This window comes from Cyprinus carpio, chromosome A24, assembly GCF_018340385.1.
Source record: "Cyprinus carpio isolate SPL01 chromosome A24, ASM1834038v1, whole genome shotgun sequence".
Taxonomy (NCBI): domain Eukaryota; kingdom Metazoa; phylum Chordata; class Actinopteri; order Cypriniformes; family Cyprinidae; genus Cyprinus; species Cyprinus carpio.
The window spans coordinates 17,209,742-17,235,165 of record NC_056595.1 but is presented as its reverse complement, the minus strand read 5'-3'; the positions used below and the strand labels follow the sequence as shown (position 1 = coordinate 17,235,165).

General features: G+C 35.0%; 3 protein-coding genes across 4 annotated transcripts; all 3 read left to right on the top strand.

Moving 5' to 3' along the window:
- Positions 1–1,156: 1,156 nt before the first annotated feature.
- zdhhc20b (zinc finger DHHC-type palmitoyltransferase 20b) lies at positions 1,157–7,921 on the top strand. 2 transcript variants are annotated; one of them, XM_042714436.1, is made up of 12 exons: positions 1,157–1,392; positions 2,780–2,874; positions 3,102–3,222; positions 3,395–3,464; positions 3,611–3,643; positions 3,743–3,863; positions 5,598–5,730; positions 6,584–6,710; positions 7,131–7,223; positions 7,314–7,429; positions 7,509–7,556; positions 7,651–7,921. In XM_042714436.1, the coding sequence occupies exons 1-11, from the start codon at positions 1,275–1,277 to the stop codon at positions 7,550–7,552; spliced, it is 1,071 nt and encodes a 356-aa protein (XP_042570370.1). In that variant the 5' UTR covers positions 1,157–1,274; the 3' UTR covers positions 7,553–7,556; positions 7,651–7,921. The 2 variants fall into 2 exon arrangements, with proteins under 2 accessions (XP_042570370.1, XP_042570369.1); XM_042714435.1 differs by having other exon boundaries at positions 1,179–1,392; positions 7,627–7,921.
- Positions 7,922–12,605: 4,684 nt separating this feature from the next.
- On the top strand, positions 12,606–17,634 carry slc51a (solute carrier family 51 subunit alpha). The gene is made up of 7 exons (XM_042714434.1): positions 12,606–12,793; positions 13,080–13,153; positions 14,294–14,452; positions 16,071–16,182; positions 16,273–16,419; positions 16,520–16,625; positions 17,025–17,634. The coding sequence occupies exons 1-7, from the start codon at positions 12,686–12,688 to the stop codon at positions 17,177–17,179; spliced, it is 861 nt and encodes a 286-aa protein (XP_042570368.1). The 5' UTR covers positions 12,606–12,685; the 3' UTR covers positions 17,180–17,634.
- A 601-nt stretch (positions 17,635–18,235) lies between these two features.
- On the top strand, positions 18,236–25,424 carry pdk3a (pyruvate dehydrogenase kinase, isozyme 3a). The gene is made up of 11 exons (XM_042714433.1): positions 18,236–18,587; positions 19,651–19,792; positions 19,873–19,929; positions 20,193–20,392; positions 20,478–20,567; positions 21,143–21,220; positions 21,357–21,433; positions 21,585–21,686; positions 21,773–21,880; positions 22,943–23,056; positions 23,141–25,424. The coding sequence occupies exons 1-11, from the start codon at positions 18,485–18,487 to the stop codon at positions 23,282–23,284; spliced, it is 1,215 nt and encodes a 404-aa protein (XP_042570367.1). The 5' UTR covers positions 18,236–18,484; the 3' UTR covers positions 23,285–25,424.

Genomic DNA, 25,424 nt, shown 5'->3' with positions numbered 1-25,424 from the left:
GTATGTGTACATATATACTCTCTCTGATACAATAAAAGTATTTTTAAAAATATAAAATCACTTTTGAAAATGGCTTCAGAAAAATAAAAGCATACAAAGCGTTTATTTCGTCACCGGCTTTCAAAATGGAGTTTCTTTGGTTTATCGTTGTCTGAATTGCGTAAGATCTAATGGAGCATATTTTGTGATGCACAGGGTTTATCGTTGTCTGAATTGCGTAAGATCTAATGGAGCATATTTTGTGATGCACAGAATACCCGTGAAGGGATTTCAATGTAGATGCTCTCGGTATTGAAGATACTCTTGAATTAAGTTTACCTGTGTCTAAGTGGATTTATTTTTAAACCACATGCTCTGTGATTGTAAATGTGTCATCACATCCCATTAAGATGACCTATGTTTATTGCTTTTCTGGTTACTTGTACCAAATAGATGTCAACCTGTATAAGAATGTTCAACTTGTATACCCATTTTTGTTTCTGTCTCCTTTTGTTACCAAATAGTGAAAAAAATAAAAAACTTAATCATACTAAAAGAAAAAAAACAACTTAAAAAAACAGACTTTTATCAAAAAAGTAAACACTACACGGAAAGAATGTGTTAGTTATTAAAAGAAGGGAACGATTAAGACGGTGTAAAATACGATTTTTTTTCGAGTGATCTAGAGACGCGATCGTGCGTATCCAAAAAACTCTCTAACTCCAACATATTAAACACTCACAAAAAAACACAGCCACAGAACTATAAACACCACTCTTTCGTATCAAAAAAATTCTTTATTTAGTTGCCATATATTTAAAACCGAAAAACACAGCCTCAGCTTGAACAAATATCACTGTTTTGTTTAACGGCTCTGACCCAAGCAAATATAAACAAAACGCTATTGGCTGTGTTGGCAACAAAAACCTCAACAGCCCAACACCCAAGACCAAAGCAAATATAAACAAAAATCTATTGAATATTTCTAAAACTTCCCGTTTCATTCCAAACTTAACCCTACGTTCGAACCCATACCATCCAATAGTTTAAATCCTGTTTTTATACAATCTAACCTCCCTTCACCATTTCCTAATCCCTTCAAAGGATTTACCGTTCGGACTTACAACTTCGAACAACCAAAGAGTGTCTTACAAGGCACCTCTGTGGACCTTTCACCGTTGAACAGCGAATGGGAGGCGGGGCAAAGGCGGAGCCTAACCGGCGGGGTTGGTGGGGCACGGAAGGACAGATTACATCCCTCCTTTCCCGTCTTTTGTAGTCAAGGAAGAAGAAAGATGGCGCCTACACATGTACTGAGATGTTGCCAGAGGGGTCTGGCGTGGATACCGGTGATATTTATTGCCTTAGTGGTGTGCTGGTCGTATTATGCATACGTGGTGGAGCTGTGTCTGTGTAAGTGCGCTTTATTATTCATACCTGAGGGGCAGGCGCCTACCGGAAGTCACTGAACTGAAACATCAATGAATGGTTTGTTTACATGAGCTGGCTAATTATTTTAAACTGGAAGCAAACAACAAGGATTATAATTTTACAGTTAATAATGTTAATCAAAATATTCAAGATCAGCAAGTGTTTATAAGCTGGGTGGTGACAACTGTATTCGTTTATTTTGCAGTTAATCATTTTAATGTAAATTAATATTTATGTGTACGTTAGTCATGCAGCATTATATTATTATAAAATAATATTTACAGTGTTACAGCAGGAAACCTGTGAAAGGTTTAGTGACGCGTCCAGGTTCTTCTTTAGAAATCAGATTTGTTGAAAATTTCTTCGAGAAATAATAGCACAAATTGTATTTTTATTATGGAAAAGATGCTTATTATATGTTTATAAACAAACATGTTCACAAAAGTCTTCTGTCACGTGTCTAGGTAAAGTGTATTTCATATTTCAGCAGTGTCCATAGAAGTAGAAGTGTGATAAAGCAGATCATATCATATCATAGCAGTCATATCTGCTAAACAGTTTCTTTTCTCTTTCTGTTTTATATCATCTACAATTACCATTACCATCAAAAAAGAAAAATAAAACTAAACCTTCACTAATTAAAAAGCAAAAAAAGAAATTAAGCAAATTATAAACCCATGATGTTGCATCACCTTTAAGGTGTTTATGAACTAACTGTATATAATCCAGTTTCTTTTTCATTAATATTATATATATATATATATATATATATATATATATATATATATATATATATATATATATATATACATACATACATTTATGCATTTGCATTTTGCTAGACAATTTTATTGAAAGCAGTTTACATTGCATTCTAGGTACATATTAAACAAATTAATGCATACATAAATGAATAGAAAATATTGATTTGAGTTGAAATTATTTTATTATATAATAAAAATAATGCGTGGAATGATAAAAGTGGCATAAATTGGGACAACAATTTTGACCAATGACCACCAACTGGCCAATCAGAATCAATTATTTAAAAGACCCTTGTAAAAATCTTCTTAAATTCACAAACCAAATAACTATTCAATGTATCACACCAATGGAATTAATTTATTTCAAGAGTTAAAGATAATTGTATATATGTTTAGAAAGGGACAGGGTTTCTTTGGCACAGTTGTCAGGCTATTACGGGTTTATTTGGTCCGAGCTTGTGCTGACTTCGGCCTTCCAGCTCAGTCAGACTGCATCAGCAATCACAAACGTGACTGATTTATACTCGGACTGATTCTGGCAGGCTTTTCTCTGCGGGCTCACGCAGTCTTGTTGTTAATGCCTGTACTCTCTCTGTTCCATGCAGTTGTCTACCTGGCTGTGTTTCATGTGTCGTTCATCATGTTTGTGTGGTCGTACTGGAAAACCATCTTTACAAGACCAAGCACCCCTTCCAAAGAGGTACAGCGGGTATAATACAATCAGTTTTATTTGTTTTGTACATGCATCCCATGGTAACATGCCACACAGGTGATATGCATATTAACATGTTAATCCAGGCATTATGAATAAATGCACACAATATTTGAGTTAGTGTTTTATACGTATCATTTTACACACTATTGTTAAAATGGAACATGCTGCTGATTTGTCATACAGTGAGCTGATTGTTTTGAATTGTGCATCAGTTCTGTCTACCCAAATCTGAGAAAGAGCAGTATGAAAAAGAACAGCGTCCAGAAACTCAGCAGGAGATCCTGAAGAGAGTGGCCACCAGTCTGCCCCTCTACACCCGCACCGGGGCAGGAGGTTAGAGACACTGTCAAACCCATGAAATAAGATGTACTAAGGAATTACCCACAAGATTGTACATACACATTTATTTATTTTTATTATTATCAATTTATTATTACTCTCATTATTGTATATTTTATTCTGGATTTTGCAATAAAAATAGGCATTTTTCCCCCTCATCTTCTAGCTATCCGGTACTGTGACCGCTGCCAGGTCATCAAGCCAGACAGATGTCATCATTGTTCTGCATGTGACATGTAAGTTACTGTAGTGTCTCATGAATAGTTCTTTTCACATTTTGCTTTCATGTTTAATTTGTTTCATTTTAGCTACTCAGTACACCATATTTTTTTGTCTTTTTTGAATGGGCTTTAAACTCAGTGCTTGTTCTTGTCACTGACAGGTGTGTACTAAAGATGGATCATCACTGTCCATGGTGAGTGAGATGCAGGTTGTTTGGCACTGAAATGTAATTTGTTGAAAACCAATTGAACAACACCCTGCACACGTCTCTCTTTCCCTCCGTCTTCCACAGGGTGAATAACTGTGTGGGTTTCTCCAACTACAAGTTCTTCATCCTGTTCCTGACTTACTCGCTTGTATACTGCTTATTCATCGCCGCCTCTGTCCTCCAGTACTTCATAAAGTTCTGGACAGTGAGTAGATCCCCCACCTTTCATCATACTCATTTGTGAAAATTTTTGCAAACATTTTCATTGCCATATTGTGTCATACGAAGGTAGGTCATTATTTAGATAGATATGAGATTTCAGCAGGTTCCTGTCTGCATTTCCTCCACGTGCTAGTCATGCATCAGTTTCTGTCTTTCACACACTCCCACCACCAAACATACTTCCCTTCACATATCATACGTTTGTTTAGACTACTTCAAAAGTCAGGAAAATATATATTAAAAAAAAAAACAAAAACTCTTATACACAACAGATATAAAATATAAAAAAAAAAAGACACATTAGAGGCATTTATGATGATATAAAAGATTTATATTTCTCGAAATTCTTTAGCGTATTAGAATGACTTCTGATGGATCATGTGACACTGAAGACTGGAGTAATAATACTGAAAACTCAGCTTTGCCATCACAGGAACAAATGAAATTTTAAAATATATTAAAATAGAACTAATATTTAACAGTATTACTTTTTTGATCAAAAGAGACGTCTTTCAAACATTACAGGCTTACTCCACCCCAAAATGAAAATTTTGTCATTAATCACTTACCCCCATGTCGTTCCAAACTCTTAAAGCTCCGTTCGTCTTCGGAACACAATTTAAGATATTTTGGATGAACACCGGGAGGCTTGTGACTGTCCCATAGACTGCCAAATAAATAACACTGTCAAGGTCCATGAAAGGTATGAAAGTCATCATCAGAATACTCCATCTGCCATCAGATGTGCAATCTGGGTTATATGAAGCGACGGGAACACTTTCTGTAAGCGAAGAAAACAAAAATAACGACTTCAATAGTTCAATAATTCCTTTGTCAACGGTCTCCTCTGTGTCTCTCCATATCACTGTATGCTGTGTATGCTCTTCTGTGTCATCCGCGCCACAAGGATGCGCTGTTTCTACGTGTATTTAGCTTTGATTTGAAAGAAAACAGGGCATCCTTGTGGCGCGGATGACACAGAAGAGCATATACAGCATACGGTGATATGGAGAGACACAGAGGAGACCGTTGACAAAGGAATTATTGAATAAAGTCGTCATTTTTGTTTTCTTCACTTACAAAAAGTGTTCCCGTCGCTTCATATAACCCAGATTGCACGTCTGATGGCAGATGGAGTATTCTGACAATGACTTTCATACCTTTTATGGACCTTGACACTGTTATTTACTTGGCAGTCTATGGGACAGTCACAGGCCTCCCGGTTTTCATCCAAAATATCTTAAATTGTGTACCGAAGACGAACTGAGCTTTTATGGGTTTGGAACAACATGGGGGTGAGTAATTAATGACAAAATTTTCATTTTGGGGTGGAGTATCCCTTTAAAAAATCTTAAAAAAAACTTTAAAAAAACTTTTGAACAGTAGTATACATGTTTCGACAAGCAGTTGTTTGCTGTTGTAGTCCCCTCTTGCCCGTGTCTCTCTGCACCCGAAGCTTTTGCTCTTCCTGTGTCTAACAGTCTGTCTCTGTTTGCACTAACTTTGCCGGAGGAAATCGGCAGAGAACAAACCAAATCCAACACCTCATAGTAAACATTAAACTTTTAAGTTTAAGTTACGTTGACTGTTTTTTGTCGTTTTAACCCTGTGACCCTAACTTACCTGTCAAGTTGCTTCAGAGTGACCTGTTGCCCATGTCTTGCTCATTGTTGATCTTTGTCTCACAGCTCTCCTTTCTCTCTCCCCCCTCTCTCAGAGTGACCTGCCAGAGTCTCACGCCAAATTCCATGTCTTGTTTCTCTTTTTTGTGGCGGCCATGTTCTGCATCAGCATTCTTTCACTCTTCACTTACCACTTGTGGCTTGTGGGAAAAAACAGGTCCACCATAGGTAACACACCTGACCATACTCACTTCTCTGTATATTTGTCTACATGTACTGTACAGATAGATTCATGTTTCTAACAAAGCTGTAATGCCTCTAGGCAACTTGCTCACTCTTGTTACCATAGCAACAACAGTAGACTTGCTGTGCACAGGCTAAACCTTGTTCAGATTTATTTTGGTAAACTGGTCATTCAAATTTCCTTGTGTTGACCAGATCAGTCCAGCAGTCTTTGAAGCATTCCCTGCTTGTTATTTCCATCAGGCCCTGTAATTTTATTTTGAAAAAGCATAAATCCACTCAGTCAGCTTCAGTCACAAGAACTCATGATTTCATGTTGTGGTCTGCCATGCATCTACACTACCATTCAAAAGTTTGGGGTCAGTAAGATTTTTTAAAAATGATTTAAAAAAATCTCCTGTGCTCACATAGAGTGCATTTAAAATACAGTAAAACTTTAATCTTGTGAAATATTATTCTTAATTAAAATACCTGTTTACTGTTTAAATATATATTAAAATGTAATATTTATATAATAGCAAAGCTGAATTTTCAGCATCATTCTCACAGTCTTCAGCATCACACAAATCTTCAGAAATCATTCTAATATACTGATTTTGGTACTCAAGAAATGTTTTTATTAATGTTGAAAACAGTTGTGCTGACGAATATTTTTGTGGAATGTTAAGTTGTTGTAACATTATTAGTGTCTTTACTGTCACGTTTGGTAAATTTAATACAGCCTTTCTGAATAAAAGTAGTTAAAACATACAACAACAAAAAACTTCTGAACCCAAACTTTTAAAAAGGTAGTAGCGTATGCATTTTAACCCACTTCTGTGTTGTTATTTATGTTCAGAAGCGTTCAGAGCCCCGGTCTTCAGAAACGGCCCTGATAAAAATGGATTTTCCCTGGGCTTCAGCAAGAACATTGCTCAAGTGTTTGGGGACCAGAAGCTGTACTGGCTACTTCCTGTCTTTACCAGGTGAGTCTAAATATTAACTTGTTTCATTAGTGCACCTTCTAAGGCCATATTTTGCTTTATACTTAGGGTTAATGCCTTTGAAAACCCAAAGTATTACAAATTGGGTTTTTTTTTTTTTTTTTTTTTTTTTTTTTTTTTTCCCTACAGTGCAATCAATTTTTTTTTAAAGTAATCAATACATTTATTTAGCAAGGATATATTACATTGGTCAAAACACATTTATAATGTTACAAAGGTTTCTCTTAATTCTTGGGAAAAATTTATTGCATTTTCCACAAATATGTTAAGCATGTGACACTGAAGACTGGAGTAATGGCTACTTGCATGGTCAAATAGGACAATTTCCTCTAAAAATCTAGTTTAAAATTGGATAAAGTATCCATTAAAACATACATTTAGATATTTTTTTTTCTGCTGTAGTCAAGGAGATGGCTTTTCTTTTCCTACACGGTTGGTTACTGTTGATCCAGAGCAGCCCACTGATTGTCTCCAGCCTGGCGGGCTGGATAAAGGGTGAGGAGCCATTTCTTCTTTCACTATTGGGTTGGCACTAACCAAAACCAGATGAATAGCAGTAACTCTCAATGTGCTTCTTTCCCTCAGTGCTGTGGAAGTGTCTGCTGAGCAAACCACGCCCCTCAGTGAGTCCCAAAACCGTCTGTTAGGCAACGATTACCACATTGAAGAAGATCACAAAGAGACAGACATCTTAAAGTCTGGTAGGTTACATATTTTGCACCATTCTAGCAAGGAATGACAGAAAAAAAGTTCTAAGAAAAACATCATCTTGCCTTTCAGATGAAAGTGAGGCCATCACTATCTCCATTGAGAGCGAGTCATAGCCAGGTAAGGTGATTTCACACAAAGCATGCACCCTTGATACAAACAAAAAAAAATCTTACTGACCCCACTGTAGTTATGATGTCATTCCCTTCAATAGGACTGATGCTGGTGAGGGGTGAATCCTCAGCGGTCTCGTGCCTTCGACTCCCAGTATTGGGGGCTGTTGAGGAGAATCACAGCCATCAAAGCTGATGCCTTAAACAGCTCTTTTTCTCTGAAAGCTCCTGAACACTTTCCTTTGCCCATCGCTTCTGAAGTGTCCCAAATCTGTCCTCACATCTGTAAAAATGCTCCCAGTCTCCGTTCAACTATAGTAGCTGCACTCTTTTAACAAAGAGATTTGCACGCATGTCTTTTACATCCATGTTGCTCAGGCCTTCACGAGACATGCATACTCAATCCTCAACTAAACATACACATTCCATGTGCATGTGAATTGATACAGGCGCTAGACATTTCAAAACTGTTCTCCAAGTGTTAACCAGGAAATGCGCCACATCTGGTACCAACTGCTGTTTTCTGGAGGGGAAGATGGGAAATGTTTTATTTTCTGGATCCATACCAAGTCAACGGTGTGACTGAGCGTTGTGTGTCGATGGCTCCAGAGTTAATAGACACCTCAGAGTGCAAGGTGCTCATTTACACTTTTATTTTTTTTTTTTTTTAATATATATTATATATATATATATACTAAGCTGCTCCACTTATTTTTTTTTTAACTTCATACAAACACACACACACACATGTTCACAAAGTGCAACAGATTGTGTCCAGGTGGAGGAAAAATGCCTGCAAATGACTGAATTTCTTTGTTGTGTATTCCTAAGCTGCTCCACTTATGGTGATTTTTTTTTTTGTTTTTCATCTTGAGATGATTCTGGTGTGAAATGTTGTGCACATTTTACATATGCCAAATAAAGGGCTTAATACCAGAGCTCTGAACTCTACATGAGTGTTTACAAAATGTCAGTAATACCTCTCTGCTCATGCAGTGTAGCCAGTGTCATCTCGGAAACCAAACTGAAATCATTGTAGGTTCCTCCTGCAGTATCAGAACTGGCCAGTAGGTGGCATTTACACTGCTTGATATTGTATTATGTGGTCAATGGTCTTTGGTATTGTACCACCAGACTTTATTAGTCTCAATTAAATTATGTTTTTACCCTTTTTCCTTTTATACATTAGCATTGTGAATAGCTCTATAGATTCAGAGTACTTATTTTTAAGCCATTTTGCAAAGCGGTGAAAATTGTGTATTTATATTTGTTGCAAGTTATTATTTGTATACTTTGGTCCAGTGTGGAATAACAATTGTGCCCATCAGCTATGTGACTGTAGCGTGAGCTTATGTGGAACTGATGTGTGGAAATCCAGATGTGTTTATGTACTACAAAGTGAACTGCGGTGATTGCTTCATTTGTGTTCTGACTTTTCTAAAGAAATGCCTTGACAAATCAAGACGTGCAAGTGCGCATCTGAGTGTTGCTGTTCTGGAATGTTTGTTGTAATTAGGGTGAAACAAGTAAATTAACCAGTAAAAAGACAAAATATCTCCATATAGAAAAATAAAGGAGTCTTTCATGAATTTAGATAGATGATGAGTTTTATTTATACACATACAGCATTTTATGGCAAACTTCACTGTCTCAGATCTGACTCTGAATGGCTTGTAAGTATTACTAGATGAGTTTTATTGTTCTTTAAAACATCTTTGACTGTTTATGGGCCGAGAACATCTGTTTATCTCTTAATCACTTTTACCATCAGTGACCATTTTTTTGACTTTCAGCACAGTTACGAAGATTGCTGGTGTTTATAAGATTTCAGGAAGTAATTTTGTATGTGAAATGTTGTAGTTCTTTTTGTGGTGTTAAGGAATGTGTATACTGGTAAAGAATGTTTTAATGTTTTTTTTTTTTTTGTCTTTTGGACAGCCTTCTTATATGAATATTATATGAATTACACAGCCTTTATAATATTGTTCATATTTTCTTGCTTTTTTTGGCATTCATTACATTTTATACTTTATTAATAAGGAAAAAGTAAACATGAAGCCATAATGAAATTATTATTGAACATTTGGTGTGGGTGTCCTGTATCATTTTCTTTTTTTCTGTTACAATCAAATAAAAACCTTATGCTTCAATGCATGTCAAGAACAGTTACTTATTTGATCTACTGATGTGTAAGTCTGTTTTTTTAATTACATCTTTTAAAATGCATATGTTACAGATAATGTAAAAACAAAGACATTTTTTAATTTTAACATGGATATTTTGTGAATGAAGTACACAATAAAATTCAACAATAAAAAAAAAAAACCTCAACAAAAATAATAAACCTCAACAACTATACCTCAAACACACACACACACACAATCTCTCTCTCTCTCTCTCTCTCTCTATCCCCAGACACACACAAACACCTCTCTCTAAATCACAATCTCTCTCTCTCTCTCACACACACACACACACACAAGGGCTGTTCTTTACCTTGAACTCTCTCAACACCAATACCACTCAACCCATTCAAATCACAAAAACAACAAGTTAAACATACTAAACATACTCTTCTCATACTCCTTTAACAATCTTTGTCAAAATGTGTGTGTGTATTGTCAGTGTTGTGAACTTTGGTCTGTCTTGAGTTGTAACCTAAAACCTCACTACTGTTCTTGCCTGTTTAACACACGTGTTTTGAAGTCTCAGAATTGTATATAGCACTATTATCTTTCTAGCCGACATTCTATCTATTCATCCCTTCTCTGAACCGATTTAACCTTAGTTCCATTAGAAATACAGTAAGAAACAAATATGGAAACCAAAAATTCCACAATTGTTACTATTTTTATTTTTTATACACTGACGTGTATAGGCACAACTATAAACGCGATTGTATTATACAATAGTATGTCTTTTTAAAGTTAATAAAATTCCTATCCTCTACTTTACTGAATCATTGTATAGCATTCTGGAGTTGTTTGTTCTTCATGTATGAGTTTGACGCTATTGCGCAGGCGCAGTGTAGTCGGATGAAAGAGGATTTTCATTGGTCAGTGATCCATCAATATTTACCCCTTGCATGGACGGCCCCTTTAACAAGTGCAGGGATTGATTCCTCTGCACACCAAGTCTACAAAACACCAGCCTGCTTTCCTCTCAGTTTATTAGTTTCATGCATGCTGAAACTAACCTGTGGTGAGGACAGTGGGGTTTTCACGGATTAAAGTTTGCCCTGGATCTTGTAAATAAACGCTGAGTGTCAAGATGGAAATGTCCAATTACAAACAAGTTGTTCCCTAAAATTATTCTCCGTGAAACTTGTGTTTAAAACAGCAGTGAAAACATAATCTATTATTATTATTATTTTACTTTATTAACAATAACTATAATGGTGGAAGTTACAGATTTTTTACAATTTGAATAGAAAACATAAAACGTTAGTTTTCATATTATGTAAATAATGCAGCCGTCTCCAGATTGGCATATGTTAATGTGGTCACACACACACACACACATTATTTATTTTTATTTTATTTTTTTCGAATATTGTATTTTAAGTATTATTCTGATTTTTTTTTCTTGAATATTGTATTTCAAGTATTATTTTGAATTATATGTATTATCACATTTATTTATTTCCCCAAAAACCGTTAAACAGCATTTACATAAACTCTTCTGAGTTGTATAATCAAACATATTAATCAGAATATAATATTCAATGTACTCTAGCAAGGCATTTTTTATGTTAAGATATCTTTTATATTATTTACAGTTACTTTTGAATTTGACATCCCTTAATTTTTCAGATAAAAGCACTGATTGATAAATGGATGGCATTAAAAAAAACTAAAAGTGTAAAAGTGTAAAAGTGTAAAAAAAAAAATTCCATCAAAAATCCCATTCAAACTAATAGTTAATATCTTCGACTGCTACTCACTCATTGCTGATAAGAAGTGATTGTTCTGTGGTTCAGTGCTCTTGAACTTGAGTTTGCATATGATAATGTTGAATGGCACTAACATGGATTCTTTCCAGGTTGCCACCCTCAACTGTAGAAGACTATTTTTGTGTCAAACCCTGATTCTTGTTTTAATAGTTGCAGTAGAGGGAGGGATAAGAGTATCAGTTGTGACTGTAAATGCAAGGGTTGAATTTTTCCTTAGAAGAACTGTGTACGTGCACAATTACAGTACGTGTTCTTGTTAAAATAACATACAAGAAAGTGCATGCACTGTGACTAAAGCTTTAGGAGAGCGATTGGGACATGGGAGTTAGATAACATCACATCAGTGAACAGAATAAAAAGCCAGACACCTGGTTTGTGTTAAACACAATGTGCCAGACATTAAGTATCATTAAAATGAGACCGATAATAAGTGATGTAATCTGAAATGGCTTGTTTGCGAGGTTGTGAAACCATTATTCCTGAAATTCTCAATTTAACTTTGATTAGAATTTTCATGCGTACTTCATTCAGACTGAAAACACATGGATAGTTTATAAGGTTTCTATAAATTTCCCTCTATAATTTTAGAATTGTCCTTTTATTTCACGCTGTATGCCTTTAACTGATTATGCAGTGTTTTCATTGATTCCAAAATTTGTAAAATAAGGTGATTAAGACAACTGGTAAAATGTGAAACCTAAGCTTAATCATCTATCATTATTTGTAGTCTTTCCACTACTAAAAAAAACATTAAGCAGTGGTATTTAAGATAGTTTAAGATAGTAAATGTCAGGTAATTTTACATTTGATGGCCAGACCATAATTATTCAGATAAAAGCATTGATAAATGAATGGCATGCGGTGAGTTTTATTTGGTAAATTTTTTTTTTAATGTGTGTATGTGTGCATTTCATTGAACTTGAAACAAAAATTCTAAATGTTGCCTTTGCAACTAACTGATTTAAATCAGTTTTCATCTAATATTTAGATTTTAATTTTATTTCAGCTTTATTTATATAGCCAAAAACTATTTAAAATAGTAATAGTTTTATAACAACACTGGCATTAATATAACGCTAAAGTATAGTATGACTGATGTAGCCATTTGGATCTTCTGATGGTGCTGTTTGTGTTCTTCAGAGCTGGATATCTTTGGCATTGTCCTCTTCTCTGTACTGACTTTAATGGCCACAGTGTCCATGCTGGTTTTCATCGAAGAATGCATCTACATCTATAAGAAAGTACCTCCAAATAAGAAAAGTGTAATCATCTGGGTAACCGGAGCAGCACCGGTGAGTTCTATCACTCAAACGTTTGTCCTTTTGTCTGCTCTGTTATTCATGGTTATTACTTATATTCCTCCCTGCCTCTTGTTATTTTACAGTCTGTTAGTTTTCTTAATAATTCATCACTCCTAATTAGAACTGACGTGTCAAATATGAGCTTTATCTCTATCCCACCCAGACGGCAACTAAGGCAATGGTACAGTTAGTTATTTCTAGTGCATTACTGCCTGGTTGAGTGATTATGAGTCTCAAGTTCATCTTCTTCTATTATGTTTATCTTTATCTTTTTTAGGTCATTGCTACCATGTCTTGTTTGGGCATGTGGGTTCCAAGGGCCACAATGTTCACTGATATGACATCAGCCACGTGAGTTTACTCTTAAATTTTCCCCAGTGTGGAATGCATGAAAAAATGAAGTATAAACTAGGTTGTGCCAATAGACAATAGGACGATATAACTAGAGTATATTGCCCAACTCTAAAACTAAACAAGTACATTTTATGATCAAACTTTGATGTTGGCTTGTGAAACCTGAATGTTTGAAGCAGTTGTAAAAGCTTGAAGTTTGAAACTTTAGATAGAATAGATATATGTTGATAACATGTTTTTAGCATGATTATTATGTTGTTTGCTTGTTGTTACCATGCTTTAACATGATTAACATGTTGCTAGCATGTTTTAACATGAATAGCATGTTATTAGCATGTTTGTAACATAGGTTAAAATAAGCTAGCAGTATTTTAATCGTTTAACATGTTATAGGCATGTTGCTAGGATGTTTCTAGCATGATTAGCATATTGCTAGTATGTTTTAGCATGATTAGCATTCTGTTAGCATTTTGCTAGCATGTTTTACCATGATTAGCTTGCTGTCAGCATTTTTCTAACATGATTAGCATGTTGCTAACATGTTTTAGCATTTTTCTAACATGATTAGCATGTTGCTAACATTTGTTATCATGTTTTTAACATGCTGTTAACATGTTGCTAGCATTTTTTTAGCATGATTAGAATGTTAAGATGTTGTTTGCATGTTTCCACCATGTTTCTGGCATGTTTCTAGCATGTTGATAGCAAACTGTTGGCATGTTCTTACCATGATTAGAATGCTTTTAGCATGTTGCTTGCATGTTTTTAGCATGAATGAAAAATCCAGCTGATTTATATAAAAAACAGCTAAAAACCACCTAAAACCAGCAACCCGTGTCAGACCCGTCTGAAGGTCTGACACAAGTTTGGTGGTGGTAGCTTGAAAGCTCTAGGAGGAGATACATTTTAAAGTTTAGTCTCAGAAGTAGAAGAAGATCTTAAATAGCATTTCAGTAAGTTGGCTTTCTCAAGCCAACATGTATTAAATGTTATTCAGTAGTGGTCAGTCATTGTTTTCACTCCTATATAACTGTCCCGGATATTTTCAAGTGTACAGAACTTTGATTTGCTTGAAAGAATTTGTGGGTGTGTGTGCAACCGTGACACAAATGAACATATTTCTGACTTAATTGGCAGATACTTTGCAATTGTGGTCTTCAAATTCCTGATTCTCATGATTGAGGAGGTCGGAGGAGACAATGCATTTCTCAAGCGCTCAGAGAATAAGTCATTTAAGATCAGCACGGGACCTTGTTGCTGCTGCTGTCCGTGTCTGCCAAACGTCCCCATCACACGGTAAGCAAACCTAAGCGTGAGCTTGTCTCGCCATCAAAAATCACTGCCACAATGTGAGCCATTTGTTGGTGGTTGCTATAAAACTCAAATAATCAAAATAGCCCACCCTCTTGTATCTATGACTGGGGACTAGGGCCCACTTCAGGGCCTTAGCAAACATCCAAGGTGGCCTCAAGAGGACTTAAAATGATTTAACGTCATAAAAAACAAGTACTATTAAAAGCTAAAATAACTAAAAACTTATTTTAATTCACCTCACCGCTTAAGAAAAAGAAAACATTGTTACCTGATTTTAATTGTTATTTCTAGACCTGGAAAAGTTAAGTCAATTAAAAAAATCAAAGTTCCATAATATTTTCTTAGGTAGAAAGTTTTTTTTTTTTTAGCCAATGATTTTAAAAATGTTTTATGTTTTAGAAAAAATATTGATGTGGACAATAGACCTTAGTCAGGGAAGTACCATATATATATATTTACAGGAATGAGGGATATATATATATATATATATATATATATATATATATATATATATATATATATATTTACAGGAATGAGGGATAAAATATGGTACATTCAGTGGATTGTTCTGTTGTTTAACAACACACCAATTGTTCAGCTGACAAAAATTATTTGAGGAAAAAAAACTTTTAAATAGACAAAAACTCCATAGAAGTGTTTTAAAAGTTGTGAGCCTCATTTTCCATGTTAAATTCGACATACAAATAATATTTCAAAGCAGCTTCACAGTTATAAACAGGAAAACAACAGAATTAAAGTTCTTCAGTTATGAAACAGATACAATTTCAGCTGTAAAGTAGCTCTAAAAAGGCAATAGCGTATCCACTCAACTCACTTTAGTTCAAAAATAATGTAAAGTTAATCAAAACAAGCTTAATTCAGCCATAAGCAGCTCTACAGAAGGCAATGTTGTCATTATTCAGCTCAAGTCAGTTAAATGTTGATTCAGTTCAGTTCAATAACAGTGTCAGTGTTGTATAGCTCATTTATGAAAGTTAACTGTCATTATCCAGTTCAATTTAGTTCAAATTTTGTTCACATCTAATAGTGTCAGTGCAGTCAATGTCTTTTAAACCCCGACTGAGTAAGACAAAGGTGACAGTGGCAAGAAACCAATATTCCACGAGGTGACTATAGTCAAGAACAAAAAACAAAAAGAACCTTGGGAGAAACGAGACTCAGTCAGGGGGCAAGTTTTCCTCTCGCAATAATAACATCCTGCACAGGAGCCTGTATAGAAATAAATGAATCATTTATATTAACTAAATTGAACTGACATCTGAAGTTTGCCATTAATTGCCCATATCTTTGACTGGATGAGTGCACACCTCTCCACTCAACACTCAACCAAACATCAAACATTAATCATTCATAATGTGTAACCTAAAATGTGCACATCAGGGCCATTGCACTCTTTGCTATCTGGAAGAAAGGAGCAGTTTGCAGCTCCTGGAATCATTATAAACTTCCATTATCAAACTCAACATAAACAGCTGAACGCTGTACCTGTGGGTGGGCTCATGTGACGTGGAATGTCTAATCTGAAAAACAAAACAAAATTTCTTTAATTTTCTTCAAATATTGTGCTTTGCTTTTTCAGAAAATCTCTGTTCATATTGAAACTGGGGTCCTACCAGTTTGCGCTGTTGAAATTGGTCTTAACCATCCTTTCTATAGTCCTCTGGTCGAATGGCAACTTCAGTTTAGCTGAAGTAAGTACAGACTGTGCAATTATTTTAATACATAATTTTATTTTTAAATTTGAGAAAGATTTGCAGAGTGTCTCTTTCTCTGGTCTGTAGGTTTCGTCCACCGGAGCATCCATATGGATAAACTCCTTTATAGGCGTTCTCACCATTATCGCCCTTTGGCCTGTTGCAATCATGTTCATGCATGTGCGAGAGGCATTACGCACCCTTAAAATGGTCCCTAAATATGCCATGTATCAGGTTTGTACTTATTCCTTGCAATTTTTAGAACATCCTTGGTGTTTAGTATTGCTGGAATGAATGTTACCAGTGATTCAACAATTATTACATCTACACGTAGTTGGTGCTGATTCTCAGCCAGCTGCAAACTGCTGTCATCAACATACTGGCAATGAACGGGACTATTGCCTGCACACCACCCTACACGTCCCAGGCCCGTGGATACTGTGAGTACCATCATGTGGCAGAATGTAACATAACAATCCTGTTAAATTATCACAGAGCACAGGACTTAAAGGGATAGTTCATTCTAAACATTAAAATTCTGTCATTATTTACTCGCCCTCATGTTATTCCAAACCTGTATGAGTTTCTTAAGTGGATGAGCAGCTGCCAAGCTCCAAAAAGCAGCATAAAAGTATCATAAAGTGTAAATAAAGACATCCATTAAAGTAAAGAAACACAAAAAGCAACACAAAGAAAGACAGTCATACAGGTTTTGAAAGACATTTCATTTTTTGGGGGGCAAAATTTTCCTTTAACTCTTGGTTAATTTGCCTACACCCACTTAAGTAGTATGTCAGACTTTAATGGCTCCTTAAAACACCCTCAATTTCTTTTCACAGTGATGAGTCAGCAGCTACTGATCGTGGAGATGTTCATCATCACGCTAGTGACCCGTATTTTATATAGACGTCATTATGACCCCATACCAGATCTGGATGATGATGAAGAGACAAAGACTGTCCTCACCTCAATGAAAGTTGTAGATATTGCCTGAGAAGAACAGACTGTTGCATGTGATTGAGATTTGATGAACAATGACGGTCATTAACGTTGCATTTTCAATATGTATGTACATGCTAGTATCTAATGTTTTGCCAGATCTGTTTTTTATTGATGTCACTGCGAGTTATTGGGCCGCAGAATTTGACTGTAGAGTCAGCCATTGCTTTGAGGGCCCTGATATTGATGTTTACACTTTTTATTGGGTCCATCAGTCTGGGGAATCAGAACTACAAAGCATTAGTAGATCTTGTGAGTCATGGTGCACATTGCTGATGAAGTGAGATAAAATCTTTTCTAAGGCTTGATGGTCGGCTGCATTAAAGAGTTTTACAACTGTATAAAGGTCAGGATTCATTTATGTTGCTAAATTGTATGTTGATATATTACCCTTTGTACTGTAAAATCTGTCACTTCCTTCTGTTGAATACAGATTTTTTTCAGTAAGCATGTCATTTGTCTGATATTGTTACTGTTCAGCTAAAACTATTAAAATAGGTAATTGAAATAAAGGTGAAGTAAAGTAAAATATAAAGTACTAAAGTACTAAAATTGATAAAACTAAACCAATAAATTGTTTATTAAAAAGTGATTTCAAAATAATGACAAAAGCACATCAAATTTAACTAAACTTAAAATGAAACTGAAAATATAATAATAAAAGCTGACCCAAAATATTACAATATTATAACAGCTATAATAATATATAAATGATACTAAAATAACACTTATCTGCACACAATTAAGAACTTTTCTTTTTCAGAGCAAGCAAGCAACAAATTGAAGCTTTTATGGACAAAGAACCGTGTCATGTGGCTCTCAGAATTAATAATAAACGCAAAAATGCTGGTTTTACAGATGAAATACACAAAATGTTATTAATACAAACAAACAAACAAACAAACAAACAAACATAACCGCTGTTCTGCAACCTAACTTTACAAAGAGGCGTTTCGTTCAGGTAAATGAATGGACCAATTGCAAAGCACTACGGCTTCCCTCCTTCTTCTCATCAAACAACAACAGCGCTCGCTGTTTAAATCACGGTCGGTTGTGCTCTCGCTCTCGTGTACGTGCTGTTTAGCGCAGCAGTGGCCGTGCGGGAAAACACGGTACACACGTATAACGCGGTGTTATATAAATATATAATATAAATAACATGAAACGGAGGTGAATTTTTCGGATACGGATGTTGCGGTCAGCTCTACTCTTTGGACGATCCCAGCCATGATCCCAATATAAAGATATCTTTTTCTTTCATAAACAGCCTGGCCTCAGTCGGTTCACATTTCCCCCCACAATGAGACTGTACGCATTTCTTCTGAAGGACCATTTACCGAAAATAGAATATTATTCAAGGTTTTCACCGTCGCCGCTGTCAATCAAACAGTTTCTGGAATTCGGTGAGTGCGAGAGCATCCATCACGTGAAAACTGACAGTCGCTGACAGCGGCACTTGTTACTTTTGACGCAGCATGATTATGTTGATCGCTTCATAAAATGACTATGTTTTATAACCCATCATTGTTCTAGTGTATGTTTAGTGTTCATATCCGTTGATTGTAAATGCGACAAATCTGCTAAACAAGAACTTTGTGCATTTGGGAAAGAAAACATTCACCGTCTTTGTTTTATAGTATTGAGGAAGTTGGGTTTGTTTTTATGACAGTAGGAGACATGACACTTAATCATTTCCAAAGTTAACATTTAAAGATGTTTAAACTCAGATACTGTTTAAACAGAAGAGTCACACATTAGAATCATTGATGCTGTGTATGTCAAAAAAAAAAAAAAAAAACTAAATTCCCTCTAAGTACTTTAATAAGAGGGAGAGGCTCTTTATAATATGAAGTGTCTGATATTTATTATGACTACACCTAGGTGACGTTAGTCATAATAAATTTGAAGGTTTTTAATTGGATAGTTAACCCAAACACGACAATCCTTGCACAGAATCATATATCATCCTAAACCTATGACTGTGGAAAAATAAAAGGTTTGTGAATTGTCATTTTTGAGTGAGCAGACCAGTGAACAATAGGAGTAATGGGACTGTCATAATGACATGAGTCAGAAGAAAGGCTTATGCAACAAGGCTAATTACGATATTAGTTACAATCTTAAATAAATTATAGGGATAGTTAAACCTTCTTGTGATGTTTGAGCTGAAATCATATTGGTGTGCTCTGAAGGCCTACAGCAAGAGTGAATATTTACCAGTTTGTTTTATTTGTGTAATACGTTTCAGAATGCATAATAGTTTCAAAGGAGTTTTACATAATGTTAATATTTCTAATATCTTATTATCGTCAAGGCTTATAGTTGAGCCTGATTAATGAGTTGTGCAGTACTTTGCAGGTGTCAGGTATGGACGATAAAGCATTTTTCAGCACTTTCCCATCTGTAAACACTGACAGGCCCTCCTGTTTTCTCAGTTGTTTATGTTTCTGGTTGCTGGATTTGTAGGTAGGGATAATGCATGTGAGAAGACGTCTTACATGTTCCTGCGGAAGGAGCTGCCAGTGCGTCTGGCTAACACTATGAGAGAGGTCAACCTGCTGCCTGACAGGCTCCTCAGTCAGCCTTCAGTCAAACTGGTGCAGAAATGGTAATATAACTGAATTTGAAACGGAGGATGTTAGATACACATCCTTCATGAAGCCTGAGCCCTGTCAAATCTCTCCACAGGTACATGCAAAGTTTTTTCGAACTTCTAGAGTTTGAGAACAGGAAACCAGAAGACCCACATAAACAGAAAGAATGACTATTACACTATTCATTATTTTTTCTTTTTTTTGTGAGCCAGATAAACGTTCTTGTTCTGCAGGCAGTTGCACGGCATGCTATTATATTTTCACGTGAAGTGAATTCAGGCTGTTGAGACCAGAGGAATAAAACATTAACTAAAACCTCCCCTAAAATTGAAAAAAAAAAAAAAAATGGCTATCCAGAAAAAATCAACGAAAACAAAAAAAGACACAAACATATATTCCCTAATTTGAACAATATCAACATTTTTCTAGCTTTCTGGAGACTCTCATTGAGATCAGGAATAGACACAATGATGTGGTCCCAACTATGGCCCAGGGTGTAATCGAATATAAAGAGAAGTTTGGTTTCGATCCGTTCGTCAGCTCCAACATCCAGTACTTTTTGGACCGCTTCTACACCAACCGAATCTCCTTTCGCATGCTCATCAACCAGCACAGTACGTCACGCAAAAAAAGACACCACTTACTGGACCATAGCTTTTCATAGAGTTTTAAAATAACTGCCTTTCCTCTTTATTACAGCTCTCCTTTTTGGCAATGACATCAACCCAGCCCATCCAAAACACATTGGCAGTATTGATCCCAACTGCAATGTTACTGAAGTGGTGACTGGTAAGTTCAGAGATTTTATTTTTTGTTCTGTCACATACACTACCATAGAAAAGTTTGGGGTATTTCATTTCATTTCATTTCATTTCAACATGCACACATTATCCAAAGTGAAAGTGAAGACATTTAAAATGTTTAAAAAGATTAATATTTTAAATAAATGCTCTTGTTTTAAACTTTTATATTTATCAAAGAATATTGAAAAATGTATCACAAAAATATGAAGCAGCACAGTGTTTCTTCAGCAGCTAATCAGCATATTAGAATGATTTCTGAAGGATCACGTGACACTACAGCCTGGAGTAATGATGCTGAAAATTCAGTTTTGCCATCACAGGAATAAGTTACATTCTTAAATATATTCAAATAGAAACCAGTTATTTTAAATCGCAATAATATTTCATAATATCACTGGTTTTATTGTATTTTGATTAAACAAATGCAGCCTTTGTGAGCATAAGAGACTTCTTTCAAAAACTCCTACCAACCCCAAGCTTTTGAATGGCAGTGTAGAAAAACCATCCTTATCTTTAGTTTGAACTTTGTGCTCCACTGATTCAGCTTGATGTTGTTTTCAGATGCATATGAGACCGCTAAGATGGTGTGTGAGCAATATTATTCAGCTGCCCCTGAACTCAAGATAGAGGAATTCAATGGTACTTATGTCCTTGTTGTTCAATGTCCTTATTCTCTCACAAATCTCAATATATAATGTTTATTTCAGAGTTAATGTCTAATTCATGTAAAACGTCTAGAGCTTCAAAGTAGTATAAATGTTATTTTTTTATGTAGCAAAGGCTCCTCAAAAACCCATCCAGGCTGTGTACGTTCCCTCACACCTCTTCCACATGCTGTTTGAACTGTTTAAGGTATGTTTCTAAAATTTGCAGATACATATTGAATTTGATATATCAAAGTACCGGCATGTGTTACGCAATTCAATATTTAGCGGTTCTTATCTTTTTTGTTTTTCCCAAGGCCCTGACGTATTGTTGTAATAGCTTGTGTTTTTGTTTTCAGAACGCAATGCGGGCCACCAATGAGCTCCACGAGGGTAGTAAGGAGGGCCTTCCTCTTATAAAAGCAAAAGTGACCCTGGGGAAGGAAGATCTCTCTGTGAAGGTCAGTTTATTTAAAAATCGGTTTTCTTTGCAAACATGTACACATGGCATGCCTTGATCCCAATCTTCCTGTGTTTTTCCTCATAGATCAGTGACAGAGGAGGGGGTGTGGCTTTACGGAAGATTGACAGGCTGTTTAACTACACCTACTCGACTGCACCAACACCCAGTCTGGACTCGAAACGAGTGCCATTGGTAAAGAAGTGTGGCTACAATATTCTTAAAAAAAAAAAAAAAAAAAAAAAAACTTCATCCTGTCATAATCACTTAATCACTTGTAATGGCTACAAACCGCCAGTATGAAAAAAAAACATGTATTTAAAATGACTTTCCAGTCTTCTGAAGCCAAACAGAGCCAAATTTAAGTTATTTGCTATTATACTTAAATATTTTAGTTGAACCTCAAAATTTCATAAAACTTGTCAAGAATGTAAGTTATTTTTGTTCCCAAAATAAAAAGAAAAAAATATGAAATTGTATTTTGCATAAAGAAAATGAAGCTCTGCAGTGCAATTAGTATTTTATGAAAAGGCATTAATTTAGTAATGTATTTATAAAGTAATTTATTATATTGCAGTGTATTATTGCATTATACATAATGCATATATTATATGTGGCAATTATATAATGTAACACTTCATTATTGACATCAAACCTGGCATTTTTCATCAATTAATCGCTGAAATTTCGGTCTGTTCCTTATCCAAAGCCATCATATTATTTTAGAACCAGTGTTGCTATTGGTAATTAAAACTAAAAATGCTATTAAAATCATCTCATTAATTAAAATAAAAATAAAATATAAATATTAGATGAAAAGCTTAAACTTAAAATTAAGAAAGGTAGCCCTGGCCACTAAATTAAATAAAACAAAAATAACAAAAACAAAATAAAAAATACTAAAACTTAAAGCTAAAATTAAAAAAAAACAAAAAAAATAACTAAAATACTATATAAATAATTCCAAAAAAATTAAAATTGAAGATAAAAGCTAATTCAATTACTATAATAGTATGTAAATAATTCTAAAATAACACTGTTCAGCACAGGACTGTAAAATCATATGTACCCATTTATGGTACTTTAGTTTTTTTTTGTTTTGTCCTATTTTTTGAACTTCTCTTTTTGTATTCATTGAAAGAATTAAAATGGAATGTCATTAGAGTGAGTAAAGGAAAGAACCACCCAACTTTAACCTTGAACAACAGTTCTAAATGTAGCATTGTCCTCTGAAACCTGATCTCCACGCGTCTCTAGGCTGGATTTGGACATGGTTTGCCGATATCCAGACTGTACGCCCGCTACTTTCAAGGGGACCTGAAACTGTACTCGATGGAAGGTGTAGGGACCGATGCCGTCATCTACTTGAAGGTAAAAACAGCTCTCAGTTTGCACTTTACATAATTATTCCACTAGGTTTTGAATGACATCCACCCTGTCATCTTCTCTGACCAGGCTCTCTCCAGCGAATCATTTGAGCGTCTGCCCGTCTTTAACAAATCTGCTTGGCGACACTATCAAGGAGGCCCAGGAGCGGATGACTGGAGCAACCCGAGCAAAGAGCCCAGAGATGCTTCAAAATACAAGGCCAAAAGATAATCGCACTCATCCCATCCATGTTCCACTGCACCCGTTACAGACATACCATCTTTAGTCTAGCCTCAGTTGCCATGGCAACATCACATCGATGCTGAGTGTTCTATACTTGTTAGCATTTCCAGAGCAGAAGAGCTGATGATGTAAGTGTCATTAAGTCTCTGCTGTTTCCTCCTTTGTGCAGCTATCGATGTAAGATACAGAACCTCCTTTTAGTGTCTTCCATTGCAGTTAGAGGACAAAAAGTGAACGTTTGTGGCTGGGGTGTCAGATACTTTTTTTAATTGTGCGACACAGTAGCCTCCCTGTTGCATTTTCTAAAACAGTCAGAGAGGGATGCCTGGAGTTTGAGATGGTCAAAACAAAGAGCACTTCTTTTTTTACTTTCTTTTTTCCCCATTCACGAATTCACAGGCACTAGAGAGAGGGTTTCTGTGGCTACAACTCCTGTTTTCTTGGCTGTGGACTAATGGAGAAATTATTTGAAAAGGCTCTGAAGAAATGAAAAAAATTTGGTTAAACACAAAACTTAGTTATTAAGTTTAGTTATTTTTCACCCTAAAATCAAAAGAAAAATATGAAATTATATTTTGCATAAAGAAAATTAATTTATAGTACAATTAGTCATTTTTGCATTATGACATGGCATAATTTAAGTTAATGTATTGCATTTTATATTAAATTACTTTTAAAATATATCATTATTAATGTAGGTAATTAAGAAAAATTTATTATTTTGAATTATAAAGCCTTTTTAAATATTATATTTAATAATTAAAATTATTGCATGTATATAAACACAAGATTTTTTTTTGTTATATAAATGTATTAGTATTTATATTTTTATAATATATTTATAATTTAAGGTATTTAAAAAAAAATGTGTTTCAGCTAAACAATAATAATTTGTGAGTTTAATTTATACTGATTTTAATTGGGTGAAAAAAATATTTTCATTACTGTATGACAGTAATGACAATTTGAGGGGGGAAATGTGCATAATTCATAATGCAAACAATTTTTACGGTCCTAAAAACAGTTTTCTTAATGCAAAATCATTCTTATTTTTCTTTTAATGTTTTGGGTGAAATCTGAACAGATGTTTGCTTGTTAGATGCACCCAAACGTTTTTTGGGAGCAGAGGAGTATGCTGATAAAGTGATATTTCCAAGCATGGTGAAATGCACTTTAAAACAAATCAGTGTAGTTTCAAATATTATTTATTTATTTATTTGACCCCCATTTATTTGGTGTTTTCTCCCAAGTTGTGCATCTGTGTAGGGCTGTGCTGATTCTGAGCTGGGATTCAGACTGAGTGCGAGGAGCTGTAGTACATTACCTACATTCATTTATAGGTCAGTAGAACCTCCTGCTAATGTAAATGGAGAGAGACAATGGTAAACTTTGAAGAAGAATGTACCATTATAGCCCATTATAGCATTAGTGCTATAATCAATCATTATTCTTTTTTTTTTTTTATCTTAAAAAAAAAAAAAGCAGATACTGCTTTTATGACATTATAGCCCCTGCATGGTGATGTTTAATAGAGTTGATAGAAAGATATTTGCATATAGACATTGTTGGAACAGAAAGTTTAGTTCAGCTTCATTGAGAGAAAATCCAGTTAGAAATAAACTCAAAGAAGCAGCTTCATGAATTGGCTAACTTTCGAATCAAAGTTTTAGCTTAAGATTGATTTTTATTATACCACTACTTCTCAGACATTCCTTTTAATGGAATTAATTTTTTCCAGAGGACATCATCTTAAAATAATTCCTAACACAGATACTGTTTGGGACTCTTTGAGTGCAGTGATTGTGTAAAGGGGTCTATGAAGATGAAATACAGGACAGCTCGTGTGGTTTACAGGAACCAATGCTGAACCACAAGCTTAAGTCTGCCCAGAATAGTTTGTTGGTCTGTTACACTGTGTCCTATCTCAAAAATAGTGATTCTTTTGTACGCACAAGTATATTTAGTCGAACCTGAATGATATTTCTATAGTCAGGTGAGTTTTGTCTATTATTTGAATTTTCGCTTTTTGAAACTCCATAAGATGAACATTTGTTAGTAGTTTGTTTTTACTGCAACACTCCAGGGTGAATCTCATGAAACCTGTCAAGAACATGTCTAAATCATATTT